General features: G+C 52.7%; 1 protein-coding gene across 1 annotated transcript; it reads right to left on the bottom strand.

The window, feature by feature from the left end:
- Positions 1 to 583: 583 nt before the first annotated feature.
- On the bottom strand, positions 584 to 21,537 carry BMF (Bcl2 modifying factor). The gene is given in 7 exon segments (XM_032343262.1): positions 584 to 4,757; positions 16,798 to 16,958; positions 18,395 to 18,691; positions 20,862 to 20,942; positions 20,945 to 20,989; positions 21,376 to 21,431; positions 21,433 to 21,537. Coding segments are annotated over 7 exon segments (807 nt in total). The 5' UTR covers positions 21,498 to 21,537; the 3' UTR covers positions 584 to 4,655.
- Between the last annotated feature and the right edge of the window lie 1,164 nt (positions 21,538 to 22,701).

Genomic DNA, 22,701 nt, shown 5'->3' on the forward strand with positions numbered 1-22,701 from the left:
CTGGCCCTTGGAGAGCAGAAGGCCTCCTAAATCACAGGGAACCCACACGGATAAGGCGACCTGGCCCTTCAGCTCGCAGTTCACTGCTCATAGGACCAGAAGTGGGGCTTTTTCCAAGGATTTTCAGAATTCTGTCAAGGGATTTTAATGACCCTTTTGAGTCAGACACCTTGTTAATCCACAAAGAAATTCAAGTCCCCCTCCAACCAGCACACCTCCTGAGATGCTGCCTTGATAAAAGAAGTCAAAGACCAGCTAGACACAGGACAGGAGAGGGGTAGAGGGCGGTAGAGGGGCTCCTAGGCATTTTGGGGGTCACCAAGCCTGCTCCCACTGAGGGTCTCAGCCCTTCCCCTCTGTTCTGCAGACCAGCGTTGCTTACATGTCCTCATGGAAAAGCAGTAGGCTCAGAGAGGGGACATCATTTGCCCAAGATCGTTCAGCTGGTGGACACTGAAACCGGATCCAAATCCAAGTCTGGATTCAAAGCCCCAGTCTTTCCACCTCATGGAGCCTCTCCGGTGCTGCTAACTGTGAGGTCAGCACAGCTCCTCTCCACTCCCAGAGGGGACAGGAAGTCCCGACAAAAGCAGGGAGCCTGGGGCTAACTCAGAACAGCAGCCAGAAACAAGTCAGGAGTCTCTAATTCCCTAAGGGATCCCCTTGGAGTTTTATCACACCTTGAAAAAGAAAGACCAGCTTTGCTTAAAAAGTTTTATTAAAAATTGTACCAATCGATGGGGGAGAGTATACACACACATACATGCATGTGAAGAACAGAAAGCCAAATATTCTATACAGGTTAATGGATCCCCCACTCCCCTCCCTCTCTTTCCCTCTCTCCAGAGGCAGTGCCTAGAACCCAGGACAGCTAATCTGGGCTGAACAAAATGCTACATTCTTACTGGGTCTCCCCCTGACAGTCCCTGTGGACCCAGGGAGGGGGTGGCCCGCTGGGCAATGCTCACAGAGCAGGGAGAGGCACTGGCTACTTGTGCAGAGACGGGGCGGGGAAGACCCGGCTGCTGGCTCCCAGTTCCCATGGCCTGGGAGGCTTATCTGTGGAAGAGCTTGGCTTTCTGTGTTATTCCTGTGAAGCTCCAAGTCCCCACAGGCTGAGGTGCCCCCTGCCCACAGTGTGCCCAGGAGGCTTCGAAGGGCTGACAAGTTAACCCCTTCCTGGACCAAGTCCAGCCAAGGTCCAGCATCCCACCAAGGACCTGCCTGCACCCAGAGGGCCTTGCAACTTCTTGCAGCCTGGGCTGAATGCTGATTCCCAAAAGCCCCGCAGAGTAGTGGAGGCAGACGTCTTTTTGTTTTTGCTGCTCTCCACTCTCCGTAGCCCCTCTTCATCAAGTCCACCAAATGACACAAGCTTGCCAGCTCTCAGTGTGCTTGCTCCTTGCTGACTGGGGCAGGCGCAGTGGCTCCCCAGCCCCCACTGGAGGCCGTGGCTGGACCATCCCAAATAATACTGCCCACCCTCACCCGCCCACCCCCGCGCCCCCGCCTTCTATGCCCAGGCTGGAACCACCCTTGGATGAGCCTGGACCACTGGGGACAGTGAGACAAGTCAGTTGGGCCCCTCTGAGCGTTTGGAGAACGCCTGACACGTAAGCTCTGGAAAAGGACTCACAGCCCTCAGGGCTTGGGGAGGTCACTGGGAGGTGATCTTTCTCTCTCTTGCACTAAGCAAGGCCACAGGGACAGCTCTCCAGCAGCCCAACATCTGAAGCAGGCAAAGGCAGAGGCCACCCCAGGTCCTCCAACTCACTAAGGGAGTCAGATGTCTGGCCTGGGGGTGGGGGTTCTCTCCCCAGTTCTGTCTACCAGCTTCCAGAAACTCTAGGGTTCTGAGTTAGAAGGGCTGAATATCAGGCTTCTTCCCTCCAGGGCTTTTCTATAATGAGAGGGAGGTTTCCAGCCCCTCACCCACCCCTCACCCTCAACAAACCACAAAAACTCCACAAGTCTTCAGCTGGTTACAGGTCAGGAGCTGGGTCAGAGTCTTCCTCCCTCCAAATCTGATTCTCCACCCCCTAACTAGAGACGGCCAAGCTCTGGGGGATGGGGGAAAAGGGGGGTGGGGGCTGGAGATGAGGGAAGGGGGCCCAGAGGGAGGGATGTCTCCTGAGGCTGGACTTGAGGAATGTTCAGACCAAGTCACCAGGCAGAGGGGGAAGGGGCCAGTCTAGATCACTAGGCCAATTAAAACCAGACAGCCAGGAGGAACCTCTCTCCTTCCAGGGGCTGTTTACCTCCTGTGTGTTTTGGGGGCAAGAGAGGAGGAGGGGGGTTTTAAATTGTGCCCCAGCTTGCTTAGGACAGTGAGTTAGTTCCTGGCTTCCCATAAGATGGAGACAGTGCAGTCAGATCACCGTCCACCTGGCCCCAGGCTCAGTGTTCAGGTGGGCTTGTCAAACTCTGGGCTCAGTTTCTTAGGGCAGGCCACAGGACATCTTACCTGGGCCTGCCAAGATCTCTGAAGCTGATGGCTTTGCCTCTGCCCTGAGGCCCCAGACCATATATTTGTTCTCTCACTCAGCTCCAGTGGGAAGTTCGCTAAGTGGGGTTCAAAGTGGCTAGCAGAAATCATCCTGGTTTTCTTGTGTGCCATTTGGAATACACCAGCAGCCTGCCTGTCACTGCCTTGGTCCAGGAGAGGGGAAAAATGGCACATGTCCAATGCACATCCAAAAACAGAGCGGAGACACGCAAAGAAGGCTGGATTTCACAACAGTCAGCGTGTCCCGGAGCTGGTCTTCACCTGTTCCCTGGGCTCCTCCTTGTAAGCAGGAACCCTTCTTCTTAGCAGACAAACCATGGTATACACCCTGAGAATAGAATTCTAGCCAAGAAGAGGTAATACCTCCAGAACATCCAAGCAAAAGAAAACAAAGGCTAATATACAGTCTGAGGTCCTGCACCTCAGGGCCACTGGGAGCCCATATGGCACCTTTGTGCAAATTAGGAAAGGCACCCCTTCTTCTGAGCAGACATAGCTCCAAACTAGGGCATATAGCCTGGAGGGTAGAGCATGAGCTGAATTTTAGCTTCCATTACCTTCTTCTGCAGGTGCCCTTATGCAGTGAACAACCTGCCCAACTGTACATCCAGTAGATGAATGCTTCCTGAAGACCTCCTCTCTGTAGAACTGGAGAAGCTTGGGCTTGTTTAGATTTGAGAGTCTACTTGGACTCCTCTGATTTCCTTGGGTAGCCCTGAGGTCTTCTCTGCCCACGGAAGCCACCTTTTCTTTGGGCCTTGCTTCATGTTAGCACCAATGTTACCTTTTTTTACATAGGCAAAAATTATAATTTAATTTCTACGTGTCTGGTTAACAGATTCCCTGTGTCTTTTCAGATTCCCCGCATCTGCTATCAGAGCTGCCGGCCTGGCTGCTTTCAATTCTCTCCATTAGTGCCACAGCAGGTTGAGAAGGGAAGTTCAGAGGCAGTTATGAGCCCACTGAGCTCCAGAGCACGCCCTTCTGGCCTCCCTGGAAGCTGAAGGAAGCCAGGAAATGTGTACCCAGCTTTGACGGTTCCACACTCTAACCATTGTCTGTTACTCTAAAAGACACATTTCAGCTGACAAAGCCATGGAGCTGGCTTTTTCCTGTATCCCACTAGGTGTGGAAAAGGAATGGGGAGAAGCGGGAGGAGGTATGTTGTTTCCAAGGAAACCAAGGGCTCTGGGTTCCTCTCGGGCTGGTTTTCACAGGTGGGATGGCCCCCACGTTCCCCAGCTCCGCTGTAATCCTGCCCTTCGTGCCCCAGAGTGCGCAGATAGAGGGGAGAAAACCAGTTTGTTGGCTGGGTCTTTTGAAAGAAGAGCTGACGAAGGCACAAGCTGCTAGTTATGGCACGTTCCTTGGCTATCTGGCTCATCCGTGGTGGACACCCAACCATCCTCAGGCAGTCAGAGGTAGCAGGGGTCCAGCACCTCAGGCCCAACGCTGGGCCTCTGAGCGGGAGCAAGTAAGACTCGAGGCCTACCCAGAAGTGTGGTTCATTTTGCGGCACGTTTGAGGGGTCCTTGGAGAAACCCAACCCTCCCTGAGGTCTGCTGGAGATGACAGGGGCTGGGCCAGAATCCCTGAGCCCTTGGGGCTGGCACTGGCTGGGCCAAAGGAGAACCCAGATATGGAGCTGGCTGACTGGCCTCGTGGAAGCTGCCATGCTCAGCTGGAAAGCCCCTGGCCGAGGCCCTGGGGAATGAAAGCAGTGTGACTGGCAGATCTCGGGCCTGTCCACGGTGGAAGGCTGATAGCATTGGCGGGACCAGGAGTCTAATCCAGTCTCCTATTTCTTAACCAAGCCCCTGTGGGAAAAGTACATCCACTGGCTGGAGAACATCACTACCTGGTTATCTTTAACAACCACTCACTGAAGACTCAACTTGTCAGAGCCCTTGGGAGGTCCCACACCACAGACCCATCAGCCTCCGCTTCAACAGTGTTTGACAAAGGCCCTCATTCCTGGTCGAGGTCCTGAACGGGGAAAGAAGTCCCGTGTAGGGTATGTCTTATGTACACGGAAGAGAAACTTGGCAAATGCAAATGCAAAACAGCAACAATCAACTTCACATGACACAGTGTCAGTCCTTGCTGAAGTCCTTCCTGTGGTGCCCCAGACAAAGAGGGCGGCCCAGCCTCACCTGGGACCCGCCCCATTCCTGTTCTCGTCTGCGTTCAAAGCAAGGTTGTGTAGGAAGAGAAGGATCTGCCACCACACCCGATTTTGGTTTTGCTGGTGCTGAAAAGGCAAAAAAAAAAGAAGTTAATTCCTAAAAGTAGCCTGTAGCCTCCACAACTCCCAAGTCCTTATCATTCCCAATAAAAGTTTAGATGGAGGTTGTCTGGGGGCAGCATTTTAATCCTATCAGGACAGCAACCTGGGGAGAGGAGGGGGGAATTGGAGTAGGAGGGTGATGAGAAGAGTGGCGGTGAGGGAGAGATAGTTGAGTTCTCCAAAAACAATGGCAGTTTTAACATTAAAAAGAAAAGACCAGGCTCTTTATGCACTGTGCACAAGAGGATTAAACTTTTTCCCCTGCTTGCTGGATTTTCCAGAGTTTAGCCAAGTGCTGCTTTTAATCAGATTGGCTCCTGAGCCCCTCAAACCTCAGCTGCATGAACAACAAACTTTCTTCAGAAAGAAAGAGAAGAGGTGCCCCCCTCGCTCCCCCAACTCCAAAGTAACACAGAGAACAAGGGGGAAGGGGGGGGAGCCTCCATCTGCAAGTGATTTGACACTGTGAAGGTCAAAGGGTTAATCTTCAATTTAAACCACACTGCTGAGGCAGCAAAAATCTGATTTCATCCAGTGCAAACACGCGCATACACAGAGACACACACACACACACACACACACACACACACACTTGTGCACCCGCCCTCTCTCCCTTCCCAGCATCTCCAGCTTGCTGCTGCCCTTTTTATAGCTGCTCTTGACAGTAAGCCATAAATAATCCCTCTTGGAGCACTTTCCTACTGACTGGAGCCAATTAAACGTTAAGCAAGAACATACTTGAAAACAAAACAAAAACAAAGAATGCACACTACTCTCTGGAGGTTATCCCAGGTCCTACTGTCAGGCAGGGAAGCTGGGGGCAAAGGTCAGGGGTCAGGGGCTCACAGGACTGGGGCTGGGGCCCCGCCCACACAGGTACCCTTTCCCAGGGGCCAGTGGAGCCCCTCCCCCCTCCACCAGAGAGGACTGGGGTGCTGGAAGAGGCGGTCTTTGTTCTCTCTTTGTCTGCCAGGGCAGGAGGACTGGATTGGGGCCCTCTCCACGGGGTCCTCAGTGGATAGGGGAATAAAAAGCCAGCATGCCAGAAGAAGCCAGCACGGGCTGGACCAGGCTCATTGCAGCTTCCCGGTGAACTGACAGCAGAGCCCGGCCCTCCTTGTGCTCTCTTTAACCACTGCCCCAGCCCTTGCCTCTCCGATGAAGAGGACAGGCTAAGTTAGGGGCAGAATGAAAGTGAGCTCAGGTCACCTGCACCCTTGGAGCTTTGTGGGGGCAGCTGGCCTTGGCCTCCTGGACTTTGCCCCAGGCAACTGTGCAGGTTCTGTGTTCCTGCCACCCCCACCCCAATCCCCAGCTGGCCTTGGGCCACTAAGTGGGGAGAGGTGACCTGCAGACTGAGGCTGACGTCAGGGCCATGCTGAGGCAGGTGAACAGAATGCCCTTCTCTGTCTGGGGCAACAGCGAGCCCCTGGCCCCTGAGGAAGGGAGGCTGGAAAACCACCCAGAAGGCTGGAGCCCAGGCCATTGCCAGGAGGGGAAATCGGGGTGTGCCACAGAGGAGTCCTGGCAGACTGCAGCAGAAGACTGATGGCTTCCTTGTGTTTTGTAAACAAAGATGAGTAAAAAGAGGAAACACAGCCGGCTTAACAAAATCTGGTTAGAGTAAAGCAGCGTGAAAAAGGACTCAGCTGCAAAACCTGAAGGCTCTCAGGCCTGCCTGCAGCAGCTGAGCAGGGCACCCCTCCTCCTGCTTCCCACCCCCAGCTGCTGCCCAGGACAGGTGGAAAGGTCATGTGGCGGAAAATCCAGGAAAAGACTGGTCCCCGGAGAGGCCCGTCTGCTGGAATTCCAAGTCTTCTCAGGTGCCTGTTTGAAAAGACCAAGCAACAATAACAACCACAATCATACAAGAATAGTAACACTGAGTTACTATTCTGCCAGGCTCTGTTCTGTTCTACATCCTTGCTTCTCAAAGTGGGGTCCGTGGACCAGCAGCCTCGCCATCCCCAGGGAACTTACTAGAAATGAGGATCTACTGAATTGGAATGTGCATTTTTAACAAGATCCCAAAATGACTTGGAGACATATTAAACTCGTTTGGCCATTCTCAACAGCCCTATGAGATTGTTCTATACCATCATCCCCATTTTACAATGAGAACATTGAAAGAGTTCAAGAACTCAGCTACAAGGCTACCAAGTGGCCGGGACGGGAAGAATTCCAACCTGGCCCTAGAGCAATGGCTTTACCCATTATCATTATTCTCTGAGTGCCACCATACACCTTTCTTTATGCCAAAGCAGACCCTCTCCCCTCCCCTTCTCTAAACTGCATCAAAATAGCCCAATAGCCAAGGAAGGGAGATCATAATTCTATGATTTGTGGCCGGGGCCAATCCTACTTCTGGTCTTGTTGGGAGACAAAGACAGGCCACACAGGCCCACCGTTGGGAAGGACCCAAGCCCCATGCATCTGTCTGTGACAGGCCTTGGGGTACATGGATCAGCAAGGAAGGCTCCCTGTGCCAGGAATCAGAGTACCTGGCTGTGGGCAGGGGCTTCCCACCAGCCTGTTTGTGAGTCCTCACTTCCCTTATAGGAGAAATGCAGGCACGGTATGAGATCAGTTGTTCCCAAACCTGACTGCGTCACAGAATCTGCGGACATGCTATTATAAATATGGAGTCCCAGGGTTCCACCCAGACCAACTGGGTCAGAATCTCCAGGGAAGCAGCCCAGGAATTTGTACGTTGAACAAGTGCTCTGAGTGACATTTTAAAATTTTATCTGTTTATTTATTTTTAAGGTTTTTTTTTTTTTTTAAAGTAATTTCTACACCTACAATGGGGCTCGAACTCACAATCCAGAGATCAAGAGTCACATGCTCCACTGACTGAGACAGCCAGGGGCCCCACGGTGCCATTTTAAAAATCAGAAGTAACATTTATGGTATATTTTAGTCATCAAAGTAATACATGTTAACAGTAGAAAAAACTGGAAAACACAAGAAATGAGAGAGAAGAAAATAAAATCACTTGTGAGCCTAGAGGAAAATATTTTGTGACTGGGTCTTTTTTTTTTTTTTTCCTCAGTCTCTTTCGATCTTTTCCCAACAGAATGATGACTTGGCCAAGCCCGAGGTAAACCCTGCCCAGGTGGTTCTGAGGCAGCCAGGCCACAGACAGGCATTTGGAAACCACTGAGGTGCTTCCCAACCCTAAGGTTTGTGATGTGAAGTCTGTCATCCACAATTACCCTCAGGATTACAACTCCGAGCTCCAATGGCTGAATCCAGCCAGCCTACTGGAGGGTCTGGCTGGGCTGGGAGACCAGGCTGTCCCATCAGGAGTCAAGCTGGCTGTGCGGCAGCCACGAGACCAGCAAGCACACAGCCTGGTAACCGGTCCTCAGCCTCAGGAGCCCCTGCTCTGGGCACAAGCAGATGCCACACAAATTCCACTCAGCCTTCTCTTGCCACAGGACAGCCCCCAAAAGGCCCTCTTTCTCAACCGAGGTGCCTCATACCAAAACTATCAACAAATGCCCTGATTACGAGAAACAACAATACATACAATACTGAAAAAAAAAAAAATTAAACAAAAGGGCCTGACCAGAAAGGAAAGAAAAAGGACATGAAGGGAGGCCGATGAGAGAAACAGTAAGGAGGAAGGAAATCAACATTCAGTGAACAGGTACACAAAGACACCCAATCACCACGGAACATGGATGCTTCTAGCAGAAGGTGCAGAGGAACAGGGGAGGAGGAGGGAAGCGGGAAAGAGTAGGCTTGGCCTCGATGCTTAGGTGCTTGGCAAAGCACAGGGCACAGAACCTGAGCTCAGGGAGTGCAAACCCCCAGAGCAGTGCCCAGCTCTCCTAGACTCAGCTTGAGCAGCCTTCTAAGTCTGGGAACCTGCAAAAAGTGGGGGTTCTAGGAATGCAGAGTCAGGGTGCCCTTCGGGATCAGGAGGTTGAGGTACAGGGGATGGGAAATTGCTGGGAATTGAAGGTTACACCAGAAGGCCTCCAACTGAGAGTTGAGAGGGTAGGACCAAGGCATGGGGGAAAAATAGAGGTGAATGCCCCAAGAGAATGGGATCCAACATGGTAGATAAGAATATCCTCTTCATGGGCACCTGGGTGCCTCAGTCATTAAGCATCTGCCTTCAGCTCAGGTCATGACCTCGGGATGCTGGGATCAAGCCCCGAGGAGGGCTCCCTGCTCAGCAGGAGACCTGCTTCTCCCTCTCCCACTTCCCCTGCTTGTGTTCCCTCTCTCGCTGATTCTGTCAAACAAAAAAATAAAATCTTCAAAAAAAAAAAAGTATCCTCTTCAGTTAAGAGAGCACAGACAGGCATTGGAGACCTCAGGCTCTTCTTTCTCCATCCCACTTTCTTGCTATGGTCAGGGCACAAAGATGATCCAGCTAACAAGGGCTCGAGTCACCCCCACTGTGTACAAGGCATGGCAACTGAATAGACAGCCACACGTCCTGTGTAACAGGGAGCATGCAGGGGCACACAGTAGGTACTCATCAAGTGTACACTGGGCCAACTACAGAAAACTCATCCCTGCAAGATAACCCACTTGTCTGAGGCCAGCAACGACTGATGTCTGGCCAGGTCTAAAGATGTACTTGATGTGATAGGATCGGCCTCTTGCCTAGGGAGAGGCCCAACTAGTAAAAGGCTTTTTTTCTTCTTCTTTTTCTTTTCTTTTCTTTTTCTTTTTTTTTGTTTTAAAGAGCTGGCTGTGGTGTCTGACAAGGTTGGATTGCACAAATCAAACTCTGTTTCATCCCACGTGGCCTCTACCCTCAGCACAAAGACTGTTCCCTCCCTTCACTGGATAAGAATCTCCCTCTGCCTCTCTCCCCTTGGATCCAATTCACACCTTCTGGGGGCTTTTGTGTGTCACCCGTGTTCCAGATGCTCCAGCGAAAGCTAATTCACCCCCGAAGAACTACAGCAAAGAGCAAGCCTACACTGTGGCCAGGCTTAAAAAGAACCCTGCCAGTTTACCAAAAACAGACAGCAATTTACAGTATTTCATACCTTCCTATCTTCCTATTTCCCTTCACAAAGATCTGGAACCCAGGAAGTACACGTTCTGTCGATCCCATTGTACAGATGGGGAGGTGAAGGCTCAGAAACATTCCCCCAAGCACGTTAGATGGGGGGGAGGTTATTCTGACTTCTGACTCCAGAGTTAGGTTTTTCCAGTAAAGTGTTACAGTGTGTTCATTCACATCATAGCAAGTAGCTCTAACTCTTCAAAGAGAATAGTCACTGAGCCACTCCCCTAATATGTTTAAAGACATTGTTTCCAGATCATTAACTATTTAGTAAGGATGCTGTGGACCAGAAAAAAATAAACCTTCCAGAGGCAGAGCTAACTGAAAATCAAACAGAAATAAAGCAGAAACTGCTCTGAAATTATAACTTCAGATCATGTTCTGAAACTACACTTGGTTTCTTTCAAATGAAGAATTTCCTATCCCCTGTTTTGCACGGGAGTTGTTTTCCCGCCCCTTTCCCTTAGCCATCATAGTCCAAACCCACCCTGGCCGAGGCTGGGGGAGAAAGTCTCACCACCGAGAACAGGAACACAGAGATAAGAGAGACGTCAGGAAAATTCCACTTGAAAGAAGTTGAGAAGATGTTTTTGTTCAATTCAGCAAGCTCTTATCAAGCACCCAAATAAGCACTTTTATCAAGGACCCAAGCTAAGACTCACGAAGAATACAAAGGAGCAAGATGTCAACTGTCCTCAATTATCGTGCAGTCTGAACGGAAGGCAGGTCAGGGCAGTGAGTGGGTGCTCCCTCATGCTCCTATCTTCCAGGGGGTGCCTGGAAGCAGAGACGGGTTGTGGGAAGACCAAAGTTTGAGGATCAGTCAGATCCGCATGGCTCTTAGCATAGCCACTTAGAGCATAACTTGGGCATGCTGTCTCCTCTGTGTGCCTCAGTGTCCTACAAAATGGGGATAACAAGATCCAGAGGCATGAGATTACTGTGGTGATCTAATGAGAGACATCCACGTAAAGCAATGTGCCTGGTTACTGCTAGGAGCAGATCACTTCCCACGGGGAGGACAAGGAAACCTGTGCTCCACTTAACCTCGCTGAGAGATTCCCTCAACATCTTCTCCCTCAGAGCGCCTGCCCCAGGAGTGCTAACTTCTAAACAGACTTATGAAGTCCTAGGGAAATCCCTGACTTTTCACTCTGAGATGAGCCAAGACAGCTAGAGGTTGCTGGGCTTAGAATTCCAGGCTGCCAAGCAGAGCAAGGGATTCTGAAACTCACAGGGCAGCCTCTTGATTTCAGTGGCCCACTGAAAGGCTTCTGACCCAGATGCTAGAGCAACAAGTGATGTGGCAAAATGGAAAAGAAAAAAAATATCCCTGGCCAAGAGCTTCTTCAGGGCAGCCAGCAGTGCTAACAGAATCTGGAGGCCACTGGCTGCCATGATGGTAACACCCATCTCTTTCTCTAGCTCAGGGCCGGCTGGGTGTCAGTGGAAGACAGGACGGTTTCCTCTAATGCAACTGCAGGCCACTGGCTCCAGCCACGGGGGGCTGGGAGACAGGGCTGTGTGCACCAACCATATCTTCAGAGCCTCTGGAGGCTAGAACTCCTGGGGCCCTTCCCCAACCTCCCACAGGGATGGCTCTGGCTCCATCAGCCTGACAATTGCTCCACGGAGCTACGGGACAACTTCTTCAGAACTCAGGAAGGAATCCTGGTGTGTGTGCTCTGGTAGAAGGTAAAGGAGACAGGAGATTGAGGAGCGGCAGATCTGCCATAGGGCTCCAAGACTGTGGAAAAGGAGCCCCCAAAGCTCTGACTCCCAAATCGGGGCCTTGGCAGCTGGTTGTTCTTGTCCTGCCCAGGGCCAGGACAAGGTAAGCTAAGCATGGACGAAGGCTGGACCCTCCTTCCTACCACATATACTGACTACTCTCATTCTGGTCATGGAACATGCCCTCTCAGTTACCAGACACGATCAAAAGACAAACAAGAAGGCTTTCTTCATCCTTCTTTTCTAGTGCCTCTCTCAACTCCTCCTCCCATCACCCCCCTTCTCCCCTAAGGAGAAAAAAACAAAACAAAACAAAACCCACTCCCATCCCCAAGGCCTAGCTTGGTGAGGAGGGAATGAACTATCCGGGACTACAAGGCCCTTCTCCTGGAAGAGAGAGTAGTCAGGTGCAAAGTTGTGTGGGGAACTCGGCCTCCAGTCAGCCACGCTGATGACTCAGAAGCTAAATATAGTGAGCGATATAAACAGAGCCAGCCACAGAGCAAACACAGGGCCCCCAAGCCCAGGCCTGGCTCTCACGCACAGCGGCCCTCCACAACCCCTCCCCCAGCCTCACTCTTCCCCAGGCACCCTCCTAGGTAGATCTCCCACTGCTGGAACAGAGGCTGGCCCCACAGGGACCTTCTCACTCTGAGGTGAATCTCTGGGGCTCCTGCCCAGGGCTGCCACTTCTAGGGCCTGAACAACCTCATTAGCCACAGTCTGAGCCCCCAAAACCACTCAGCAACAAGGAAGGGAGCCCAAAGGGTCAGGAAGCAGTCAAGGGCCCCCTAAACAAAGGATCCAGGCTGTTGGCAGATGTAAACACCACTCTGGGTACAACTTCCAAGCAAGCTCCCTAAGAACTATAAAGGCAGGTCCAAGCAAAATCCTAAAATCATCTTTTGGCACATTTCTCCAAGCGTTAAGCTGCCCACACCTTAATAGTTATATATGTTATAATCTCCACTGGGCTTTTATATCTGCTCTGCTAGGTAACTATTAGAAATTGAGGCTCAGAGAAGTTAAATGATTTGCCTGTAGACAGAGAACTCGTAAGTGACAAAGGTGGAAATTTGAACCCAGATCTGCCTTTAACTCTAGGATCCTTTTTGTGATATTGCCACAAAAAATAGTTTTTAGTGAGTGGCTAACGTTTTCCTCAGATTGCATTTTCCAGAAAGTCTAATTACTACTCAGGGAATTTCCAAATCTGACTATTCAGAATGAAGCCACTCCTGGTCCAAGTGAAAAAGTCATTTCCAACTCAAAGAATTCCAATGTTCTTGTAGCTTTGCTCACTCAATGGTCTACAGTGGCTTTTTTTTTTTTTTTTTTTTTTGAGGATTCTTGGCTTCTTAACATTGCCCCATCAATTTCAAGATGGTGCCATTGGGATAGGAGACATTTCTAAGAGAAGGGGATAGCAGCTACTGTCCATTCTTAGGCCCATGTTGGAGGAGACCCTGGCAAGGGGAATGGAGTTTTTAGAACCCATACCTTCTGACCCGAGCAACCCAGAAACACAGTGAGGAAGCAAACTTGCACCTGCTCTTCACTGTAGAAGCTGGACAGACACAGAAATACCAGGGTGCCTTCACAGAGCCTGAGTGAAGGTAGGCTGTGATCAGCAGATCACCACAGGTCACCCGCTGCAGAGGAACAAAGAGGAGAACATTCCAGGGGCATCTGGGTGGCTCAGTCAGTTGAGTGTCCAACTCTTGATTTCGGCTCAGGTCATGATCTCGGGTCATGAGAGATCTGAGAGAGACTGAGCCCTACATTGGGCTTGGTGCCCAGAGCAGAGTCTGCTTGTCCCTCTCCCTCCACCACTGCCCCTCCACTCTTTCTCTCTCTAAAATAAACAAATAAAATGTATATATAAAAAAAAGAGGGGAACATTCCATTCCCAACCCCATCAAGGGAAGATGGGATGGGAAGGGCTTTCATCTCAAAGCGCTCAGCCTCTGACTCTCTTGCTGCTTTGGAGACCCACAGAACCAACAAAAAGCACCTCACGGACATTGATCTTCTGCCTTCAAATTCTTGCCTTTCCACCCAGAGGAGCCAGCCTGAACTGATCACTAAATATGTGGTTGGCAAAAAATTGAGGTCCAACATCCAGTGGTATCTGCAACATTTTGAATTAAGGGTCATGCTGGTGTACTCAGTTTGCTATAATGCCATCCTACAATGCACTACCCCATCACAGTACCCCACACCCCCTCGGCTCCTCATCTCCTAGGAAGAAGTTTTCCCCTGACACAGAAAAAGAGTAACTGAGGTCCGTAACTAGGGACCAAAAGCAGACACTCACAATCCCTACAGGACTCAGGGACCAATGGCCATTGTCTGGCCCTGGGACACCATCCCAGGTCTGAGGAGAAAGGAAATAGCCAAGCCCTCTCAACACCTTACTGGCTCTTGGGTTGTGTTTCCTGGCTCCCTAAACTCGGCCTCTAACGATAGGGGATGACCATCCTTCTTTAAGGAGAAATATACAAGGCCAAGGCCCACAAGTGAACAGCTTGGACACTGATTTCTCTGTGCAGGGCAGGTGGAGGGAAGCTCAGGCAAGGCAGTGCTGCTAAGGAGCAGCCTGACGGGAAGCGTGGGAAATGCACAGTGAACCGGTAAGAACAAATATGAGGGATGATCAGGCTTCCAAACAGACAACAGGAGACCCACATTAAAGAATACCTACTGTGTTACACCTGGAACTTTCAGTGGTATTTTCTCACTTAATCTTCACGATAATGTTCTGGGGTGTTAGCTCTAATTTACAGAGAAGGAGCTAGATAGAGTTCACAAGGTCAAGGGCCTTCCTGATGGCTAGTGGGTGGTAGAGCTGGTGTTTAAAACTGGGCTTTGGGATTTTGGACTCAAAGCCTAGAGACTTAATCCTAAACCACTTTCTTCCTAGCACCTCGGTGTCCCTGCCTGCAGAGGAAGGGACTAGGAAAAGAAAAGAAAAGGATATAGGAGCCACAACAATACTTTCTAGATATGAAATATTAGACTATGGTTTATGTCATAATCAGGGTCAGAAAATGACTCACTTCTTAAAGCTAGCTGCTGAAAGTTCCTCTACGTGCCAGTAACCTGTGGCCATTATCCTAGCCCTTCCTGCAGGATGAGCTCCTGGAGAAGGTCTGTGAGCAGGGTTAATGGGGAGGACAGGGTTAAAAGCAAGAGGATTCCACAGACAAAAAGCCTAGTTCTCTGTAATGGAAAATTTGGTAAAACTGGCTCTGGGCTAGAAAGGCTTAGCCAACAGGCCTCCTGAGACTGTGAGACAGGAGTAGACAGCAGGCAGGAGGGTAAGGGACACAGGGAACTCAGGAGCCAGCAGGGGTGAGGTGTAGACCACCACAGGGGAGATTCTCTGTGCTTCTCCTTTGGCTGCTGTTCTGCCCCTCCTCCCAGGCTGGGATAGCTCTAGCTGATAGCTTGAAAGATACCCTCAAAAAGGGAGCCCGGGACTGGGGGAAATGGTGCCAAGCAGCAAAGAGCAGGTCAGCTCTTCAAATGTGGGCTGCCTCCTCCCATTCAGGACTGAGTCATCAAGAAGGGCGCTGGGCTATGTTCTAGTCCTGTCTTCCCAGCCTGCTCCCAAGCCTATGGAGGGCTCACCAATGGATGTACGAATATTCTGAGAAACAACTGTTGAGAGAGATCAGGTCTACTGGGAATGACAGCCCTCTAGATGATCTGGGAGAACCACAGCCGCTGTGCCCTCCAGCAGCTCCAGCATGGGGACTGGAAGCTTTGAGCTGGTCTCAACCATAGGCCTGTACAACCAGGCTAGAGTGAAAGGGGGAGGGAGGAGGCCAAGAGACGGAAATCCAGAATCAGTGAGCCCACACATGGAATGCAGAGGAGATTCGAAGCCATGTTTCCAGAAAACAATCAAAGGAGGGACTAGGGACTGGAGAGAGGGGCGAACGGAGGAAGCTAGGCTGCCTTATCACCTAAGCATAGGGCCCCCCCCTCTTCCAGATCACTAAGGGACTGGGAGTGCCAGCCAGGACCAGGTCTAGCCCCAGATTTCCCTCAGAACTCCTTGGCAGAAGGCGTTAATCATATGTAACCCCCAATGGTCTGTTCTCAGGTGGTCAAAAGATAACTCTCCCTTGGCGTTGGCAATGGTTTGGCCTTTTAGTCAAACCCACTCTGATCGCCTAAAGTTACCCATTTAAACTCAGGGTCTGCCCAATCGTGATGAGTTATTCATTCTCTTGACTCCAGACACATACACACAAACACACAACCCGCTAGCCAGGACGGCTGCTGAGGCAGGGATTGTGTTCCTCTCCAGGTGGCGTGCCTTTGCTTCTGTGGTGGTTGTCCAAGCACGGATTCAGCCTTGGGCCCCCTCCCTGCCTTGGCAGCCATCCAGAAAGCCAGCCCAGAGAGGAAGGGTTAAGTGCCCAGAGGCTGGCCCAGACAGCGGCTGGCTGCAGAGTGGGGCAGCCTCCAGCCGTGGCACGGAGGGCTCCCCCAGCACGAGCCTGCCAGCCGCCGCCTTTGTTGATGGACTGCCACATGCTCTGCAGACACGCGATGCTCCACCCCGGCGGGGCCAGTGCCAGGCTGCCGGCCAAGTGCCCCGGCCGCCGATCTGGAGAGACTCTCCGAGGTACTGCTCTCCAGAGTCCCAGGTCCCCGTTCCCAGACAGAGACAATGAGGAGCAGCCTCCCCAGCTGGAAAGTGTCAGGTTACAACCGGTTCCACCACTTTCCCCCTTTCAAGCCCATCCCTCAGCCTTAGTTGGCCTTGGTTACCCGGTTCCCACCGCACCTCAAGTCAGGCACCACCCCCCACCAACTGTCCGACTGTCTGTCTGCACTGCAGCAGCCTGAAAATCTTCCCCTTGGGTCTGGGAGGGACAGTCTCCCAACCTGGCCTCCAGCAGACACACTGCGTCACACAAGGCTGGCTGTAGCAAGCCACCCCATTTCCCCAGGAGAGATGGTAGCGCTTCCTGACAAACCACTGGACAAACCGCTCTTAGGAAGCCTGAGCTCAGAGAGGACAGAGAACCAACCTGGAGCTCAGAGATGGCAAGAGTGCTCAGCCCATTGGGCCCAGCTGGTTCATGGGACTCACAGTGGCCAAGGCCAAAACTCTGGCACCATCTCCATGGGGCCTGGCAGAGACTGAGTTGCTGAGGCAGGTCCTAGCCCCCAGCCCCAGCAGACTCTCCCCCCAACCCCGCCCCAAGGCCCCATGCCTACTTGCTGCATGTGAAGTCGATGGAATTGGTCTGCAATGCACTGAAGCTTTCGGGCAATCTGTACCTCTGCTCGATGCTGCCACTGCCCTTCAGGGGGCTGGTCCCCGAGAGGCAAGCCTGCAGGGAAGCTGGCAGGGAGAGGGAGCCGGTAGCCAGCGTTGCCTGCAAAGACAGAGGGCCCACATCTCAGCATTCTCCACAACTGCACCATCCACCCCGTGCCTACCACTCCTGACTGAGGCTTGGGGCGGAGGGCCTGAGGCCTTGATCAGACACACTTCCAGACGTGGACAGCCCAACCTGCCTGCTGCCCAAGCATCTAAAAGCCGATGCTCAGAGGGAGGGAAAGGTCCTAGCTATCTCCACTCCCAGGAAGTGCCAGGGCAAAAGGACTATGTGTGTGGGAGCCCGCCAGCCTTCTGTCTTTATTTACCAAACTATGCTGGACCACAATTTATTTTTCATGCAGTAGCAGGTTGAAGCTCTTCTCTGGAAAAGCTCCGGAGGCAGCTCTCCAGAGTTCCTGGGTTGAGCAAAGCAAGGCAGGAGAAAGAGAAAACCAAAATGTGCCTTCACTTTTTCCTCCTGGCTGGTCCCAGGTCCTAAAGCTCTGGGCAGTGGTGCTAAAACTACGGAGAGAAAACTCCTCGGACCCACTGGTTAGCCAAGTTCCTCTCTGGAGGAGCCCCAGGCCAGACCGCAAGACCTCCAGACCAGTGCTGCGCCCTACCCAAATGCTGGCAAGCGAGCTGCCGCTAGGGGTGCCCGCCCGCCTCCTCCCTCTGTTCCCTCTTCCCTGCAGCCCGCTGTATCCATCTTCCCCGCCTCCCCAAAGTACTACTGGGCAGCTCCCTTGGGAATAACTGCAGCGTCTCCTTGATAGGCTCCCTCAGACCTAGCAAGACAGCCTCCGAACCTTTCCCCTCCCTCCGAAAGCTATTGTGCTAAAAGAAGAAAGCGGACTGAGTGTCTGACCCTATTCCTTCACCAGAGGAGGGCACGTTACTCATAAAACAAACCACTTAAGCCCACAAATGAAGGGGTCTTGTCTGATTGAGCCTTGCAAACTGTTCTTGTGCTGGCATTGAGCCCCAGCAAGCCCAACCTCTTTCTCTAGTTCCCCTTCCAAGCACAGAAAGTCCCAAGTGACACCTTCTGCCTTTAGGAACCTTCCCTTCCAGAAAGGGCTGGGTTTTTCCCTTCAGTGTCATCAGCGAGTCACAGATCCCCCAACCTTCTCTGGGGCCACATTGGCCAATGTATGGAAGACATATCACTCCCAGGAACACAAAAGGATGTCAAGCCCAAGGCCTAGGTACCCTCTCTCCAATCCCAAAAGACACCATGGCCCCAAAGATCCTTGCAGAAAGGGACAAAAAGGCAGAAATGATGGCATTGCCACTTGCTTTTCTTGGTGCCCGAGGAGCACAGGTGAAAAGCAATACCAAGCAGGGAAGCAGAGTGACAAGAGTCGAGGAATCCATAGCCCCTGTTGTTCAATTTGGGGAAGGAAATAACAAAGTGCAGGTCTGAGGAGGGGAAGTCCCCTCTTTTCCCCCAATCTCTATGGGAGGAGTCTTGAGGCTAAGAGCACTCACCATAAAAGAGTCGCTGGGGTTCTTCGGTCACCCCACAAGGCAGCATGACACCCTGACTCGGGGAGGCCGGACTGAGGGTCTGGGTGGCCTTGTCCTCCTGGCTGGTGGGTCGAAGCCCAGGGCCACAGCAGTGGGTGAGAGGGAAGAGGTGCAGACGGCTAAGCGGGCAGTCCAGCTGGCTCTGGGCAAACAGGTCAGCAGAGAGCAAGCTCCCAGGCTGGGTCCCCGGCTCCCCATCCTCTGGCTGGAACACATCATCCTCCAGCTCCTCCACACACTGAGGCGGCTCCATCTCCCCTGTTAGGGTGCAAGGCAGGCCTCTGGGATGCTGCTCCTCCCTGGGCCAAGCCTGAAGGATTCTCCTCCCCTTTCTTCTTTCCTGCTTCCCCTTCTTATCTGGGGAAGTGGGGCCAGGTACTGAGGACAGACAACTGGTGATAAAGTACTACCACGGCCTCCTGTCCAAGGGTGCGGCCTCATGTTGAGCAAGGGTGCGCCATACCTCAGCCCTGGGCCCTCCCAGAGCCACCCCCCGCCCCGGGCCTTTTCTTCTGACCCAGGCTGGTTCGGGTCATGAAGTCTAACTGCTGTTGACTCTGAGTAATAGCAGGGGTATGATCAACTGCTCCAAGCATGCAGGACACCTGGGGAAATGTCAACAAGACTAGACCCTGTGAGTGGCTGTGGGAGGGCAGAGGGTGCTGTGACGGGCAGTACACACCACGCTCACAACACACACACACACACACACACACACACACACACACTCTCACTCACTCACTTCCCTGAAGAGTAACCAGCCAAGCACTCATCTCAGTCTGAGCTGAGCTCTGGCTGGGCAGCAAAAAAACAAAAGCCAGCAATCCTAGGGCTGTGCGGGGTTCCCTCCAAACCCACTAAGCCCCTCCCACCTGCCCATCTACTCTGGTCTCCACCCCCTGCTTGCTCAACACAACAAACAGGCTCCACGGTGTGGTAAGCGTGTGTCCTGGGAGAGAGGGCAGAAAGACCCAAGTTAGTCACTGCCCTCCCAGCACAGCAGCAGCTTGGCCTAGAGGGGAGGTCCAACACCCGGCAGTGAGGCCAGCCTCCCCCAGCTCAGCCTACTCACTTGGACCCATGACTTCAATCTTCTTTCCCTACAGCCTACCATTCCTGTCAGCGCTGAACCTGAGACTGGTATAACCTTCCTCACAGAAGGAAGTGAAATTCAGCCCTCTTTCTGTGACCTCACTCACTGCCTCTATACTACTCAGGTTGTCGAGAGGGGTTTCTTGGTGATAAAGAAGTTCCTCTTGCTCCACCTGACGGCTTTTGGAAATATGAGCTGGGAGCCACCCAGTATCTTGAGCTCCCAACACAGCTATACACACACACACACACACACTCTGTTATGGTCCCTGGGGCAACAGAAGCAGCAGCTACCTGAATGGTTAAGGATATAGAGATACTGTTTGTCGCTGCCAGATTCAATTAGAGAGCCCATGGGAATTCTGTCTCCCAGTCCCTTGCCTTTGAAGAACAAGCCAAATGGTCTGTGGGTTGGTAAAGTACTTAAAGGAATCTCACTTAAATTCAGAATCTTGGCTTCCCTAAATTCGAGCTGTCTCTGAGGTGCTTGCTTCAACCCTCTCTCCATCCCAACAAGCCCGTGAGCTATCTCTGATCCCATCTCTCCCCTCTTCCCTGGTGAGTGAGGAGACGCTGGCTGGGATGGCAAAACGGGCACATGGTGTTCTTTGGAAAGTGTTTCCCAAAAGAGGGGAGGAGATCTTCAGCTCATCAGCACCAGGAAACGAAGTTTCCGGTTAAAAGGACCAAGAGCTGTCTTGCCAGTTACCTGGCAGGGGCTCCCCTCCTGCCCTTCAGCCTTTTCTCTGCAAGCTGGCAATCCCAGCCTAAAAAGGGGCCCACCAAAGCGAATCACAAGCAGCAGTCATTGTCTTGGTTTTTCCTTTGAAGCCTGTCACCTCCCCCTCCCCCTCCCAGCAAAGCCCCAAAGTTCAGCCCTTGCCTGGACTGGACTGGACTGGACTGTGGGGGACATGTAGCCATAGGGTGTGTCTCTGCAAGCCCTGGGGACCCTACCCATTCTCCACAGGAACTGCAGGTGGCTCTTCTGTAGGTGGGAGCCTCCCAAAGGGTCCTGGGCAAAGTCAAAGGTAAACTGGGGTAGGGCAAGGAGACCCACTTCTCCCCTTTGCCTGAGCTGAGGCGGTCATGTCCAAACTGGTAGGAGGAGCACACTTCTTGAGAGCACAGCCTGGGAAGGCTTTATTCCTAGCAAGGGGAACCAAAGCCCGCTGGAGCCATTCCAGCCCCCAACGGCTGTAACAAGGATGCTGAACTTAAGACTCCTCCTCCCAGGAGAAGACAGGAGCCAGGCGCTCTGAACCTCTATAGGAGTTAAAATCTGGGAACGCACACATACATGCATACACACGCACCCACACGACACACAGCAGACCTGGGTGACTCCAGGAGAGAGTCTCAGCCTCCGAATCGTGATGCCAGGGCTCCGCGCCAGGGTCCAGCGTGACGAGCACTCAGGGGCTTGGCGCCCAGACGCAATTGGGAAGGAGGGAAAGAGCCCAGCTGTTAAGGAGAAGAGCCTTCAGACTCCGCACGGAGGCTGGCCGCCCCACAACTCCCTGTCCTACCCCAAAGTCAGATCCAGAGGCCCGGCCGTTCTCCGGAGCCCAGGTCTGCTCAGCAGTGAACCGCAGGTTCCCCTGCCCACATGGACCCAACTCCTTGCTGTCTGAAATGCTGCTACCCCCAAGTTCCCTCGTGGAGCACTGCACCTAGATGAGGGTTCTGCACCCCGTTCCCGCACCCCAGCGCTCCAGTCCTTCATGGTCACCCCAGACGCCTGCAGCCCAACCCTTCCCGGGCCCCCATGCGCAGCACGACTCCTCTCCCCACTTCCCCGAGGAGGTGCGATCCAACTCCGCCCGGTCCCCGGCCTCCCGCGCGCTCACCGGGCTGAGGCGGGTGGCGGGAGGCGCGGGCAGGGGCGGCGGCGGCAGCTGGCTGGCTGGCGCGGGAGGAGGCCACTGTGCACCGCGCGGTATTGTTTCCAAAATACGCCCGCTCGGGGCATCCCGCAAACAGCTGATGAGGCCCCGCCTCCTGCGCGTCACGCCCACGGCTGGCCAATGGCGAGTGGAGCCCCAAGTCCCGGGCTGGGCGGCTGCCAGGGACTGTCACGAATGTACGAACCTTCCCTTGGAAACGTTGCAAGGGGCCGAGCGAAATTCCGGCTTCCGTCAGAAACGCAATTGGAGCGCCGTAGTCCGCGCAGATTCTGTTCCAAATGCAAGCTCGGGAAGCGGCCGAGAGTCCCTGAGTCCTAATAGAAGGTAGAGAGGGGGCGCCAAAGTGACTTTTGTCTTCTCTTTCTCCGGAATGGACCGAATAATTACGGAGCGTCCAGAAAGGGAGGGGAGGAGGAGCCCGGAAGCTTTAGACGCGGCTGGCGGCGTCCAACGAGTGCAAGGTGCGGGCCCTTGGGGATCCTGGCCTGGTGGCAAAGCACCCTCCCGCCTGCTTAGCGCGTCTGAAATAAACTCCAGGCGCAAATCTGTAGGAAGCGTGAGAACACGTGCGTCTGGCGCCGTTACTGAGTGACATTCAGATCAAACACATCCGAAGGGAATCTCATGTCCTCTTCTTGAGTGGGCGTGGACACTTACAGATTAAGTATCTGGCTGAGGAGAGGAAAGATAAAAAATGCAGGGGCTGCTTGAGCAGCTGACACCCATCCTGTTTATGGCAGCATCCAGAGATGTGTCCCGAAGATCGCGTACTATCAGTAAAGGAGTCTCCAGGCCATTTCACAAACATTTACTGAATACCTACATTGTGCCAGATAACTGGGTTAGAAGCCCAAAACCCGGTGCCTGTCCTCAGAAAGCTTACAGTTTCCTCCCGGAGGAAGACTTGAAAATAACCGAATGCATGCCGAATGCCGCATGAAATGTGTTAATTCTTAGGAACAATGACCGCTGGAAGGTGGAGAAAAATTGAGAAAGCATTCCATTGGGGAAAGCTTCAGGGAGATCGCTTTTGAGTTGGGCCTTGAAGGATGGGGGAATTTTTCAATAAGGAAGACCAGATAAAGCAGCCCAGGCCAGGGGCAGCAGAATAAAGAGCTGAACTGGACAATCTGTCTTGGGAGCAGGGCAGGCTGGAGGGGGGTGTTTGGGTGCACCCCAGGATTCAGGTGGATTCAGGTCTGAATACATAGGTGCCAGGCTGGAGAATCCGTACTGGAGGCAAAAGGGAGCCAGCAAAGATTTTTATAG

This window comes from Mustela erminea, chromosome 5 (assembly GCF_009829155.1).
Source record: "Mustela erminea isolate mMusErm1 chromosome 5, mMusErm1.Pri, whole genome shotgun sequence".
In the NCBI taxonomy this organism is placed as follows: Eukaryota; Metazoa; Chordata; class Mammalia; order Carnivora; family Mustelidae; genus Mustela; species Mustela erminea.